We start from the raw sequence: 2024 nt of genomic DNA on the forward strand, positions 1-2024 counted from the left end.
TTGTTACAGGCAATGTTGTCTCACTCATGTGTTTAAGGCCCCCGCCGGAAGAAATGGCCCAGACACCATTTACAATTGTAGTTTGTACTTCAACATTTTAAAATGTTTTTTTTTTTTGTTCGGTCACTTCTTTTTTGTACGATAATCATTTATAAGGAACTATTACATTACCACAGTCTATAGGGGGGGGGGGGGGACAATACCCCCTTAAAAAAAAAGTTCTTCAATTCTCAATATAAATGGCAAGAAATATAATCTAAATTCTAGAATTAAGCACAATAAGTGTTATAATCTGATTGTGTCATGTCATCTATTTAAAAAAACAAAGTAGGGAATGTTGGTGGGAATAATGATTTACATACAGTATGTGATCGATCATAAATGGTAAATATGAATTGAATTAGTAGCTCCAAAATAATAATTAGAGCTGTCACTGTGTAAGGGACAAATGCAACATGTCTTAGCGGTCTATACATGATGTAACATATGTTACAGTATGGAGCACTCTTAATATTGTAATATATATACATACACACACAATACAATATATACTTACATCATAACTATCTGTTCTACACACAGGAGAACAATCTGACGGCGGTCACTGAGTTTTTCCTCTTAGCTTTTCAAGTCAGTCAAGATTTGCAAATTTTACTTTACTGTCTTCTCCTGGTGGTTTACTGTGGGACAATATGTGGGAATCTCCTGATCATCACCCTGGTGTCCATCAGCCAGAACCTCCACACTCCAATGTACTTCTTCATCTTACAACTGTCCATCAGTGACATCTTATTAACCACAACTATTGTCCCCAACACGCTCCGTATTATACTGAGTAACGGGGGGACCATTACTTTTATTAACTGTTTGACTCAGTTTTATTTTTTCGGTGTCTCAGAAGCATTTGAATGTTTTCTCCTCACAGTCATGTCCTATGACCGATATGTGGCCATCTGTAACCCCCTCCGTTACACCTCTATCATGACAAGTGGCCATTGTGTCATTTTGACCTCCATCTGTTGGTTGTTTGGACTTTTCATTATTTTGATTAACACCATAACAACATCAGAGCTAAGTTTCTGTGGACCCAATATCATTGACCATTTCTTTTGTGATCTTGTTCCCTTATTGGAAATGTCCTGTTCTGATACCTCCATTATTCAGCTGGAAGTTTATTTACAGAGCATTCCCATTGTAATTATTCCAACCACAATCATTGGAATGTCTTATACTTACATCATTCTAGCAATCTTAAGGATTCCATCCAGTACCGGTAGACAGAAAGCCTTCTCCACCTGCAGCTCCCACCTTGTTGTAGTCTCGATATTTTACTGGACTTTGTTTAGTGTTTATGTTTTTCCAACAAAAGGACAAACAGCCACCATGAGTAAGATCCTATCCCTGCTCTACACTGTGATTACTCCTTTCATAAACCCCATTATATACAGTCTACGGAATAAAGACATTAAGAAAGCCGTGAAGGAAACATTTTATAAGCGTGCGATATGGTAAATTATTCCTAATATTATATACACTATCTTGCCAACGATACACCATGTGGACCAAAAAATGGGCCCCCTCTTAATTCTTTAATTTAGGTGTTTCATTCAGTCACATTGCCACAGGTGTATAAAATCCAACACCTCGCCCTGCAGTCACTTTACAGACATTAGTAATAGAATGGGTCATTGTAAAGAGATAAACTCCACTCCATTGTAACTAGTCAGTTCCGGAAATCTCTTCCCTCCTAGACGTTCCACCATCACCTGTGACTGGCATTATTGTAAAGTGAAAGGAACCACACCAACTCAGCCACGAAGTGCAGATCATGTAAAGTTACGGGGAAGCCAAGTGCTGGTGAGCAAGTGCAGAAAAGTCCCCAATGCTCCGCTGACTCCATAACTGCAGAGTCCAAACCTCCTCTTGCATTAACGTCAGTACAAAAACGGTGCTCGGGAGCTTCATGGCATGGGGCCGAGCAGCTGCATGCCAGCCTTACATCACCAAGCACAATGCCAAGCGTC

At 39.4% G+C, this 2024-nt stretch overlaps 1 protein-coding gene across 1 annotated transcript; it reads left to right on the top strand.

Annotated features, from left to right (window-relative positions):
• Positions 1–579: 579 nt before the first annotated feature.
• LOC142750670 (olfactory receptor 10A7-like) lies at positions 580–1512 on the top strand (the record flags this gene model as incomplete). The annotated part of the gene is made up of 1 exon (XM_075859658.1): positions 580–1512. A coding segment is annotated over one exon (933 nt), but the record flags the coding sequence as incomplete, so codon positions are not given.
• Positions 1513–2024: the final 512 nt, after the last annotated feature.

Source organism: Rhinoderma darwinii, chromosome 3 (genome assembly GCF_050947455.1).
Source record: "Rhinoderma darwinii isolate aRhiDar2 chromosome 3, aRhiDar2.hap1, whole genome shotgun sequence".
Taxonomy (NCBI): Eukaryota; Metazoa; Chordata; class Amphibia; order Anura; family Rhinodermatidae; genus Rhinoderma; species Rhinoderma darwinii.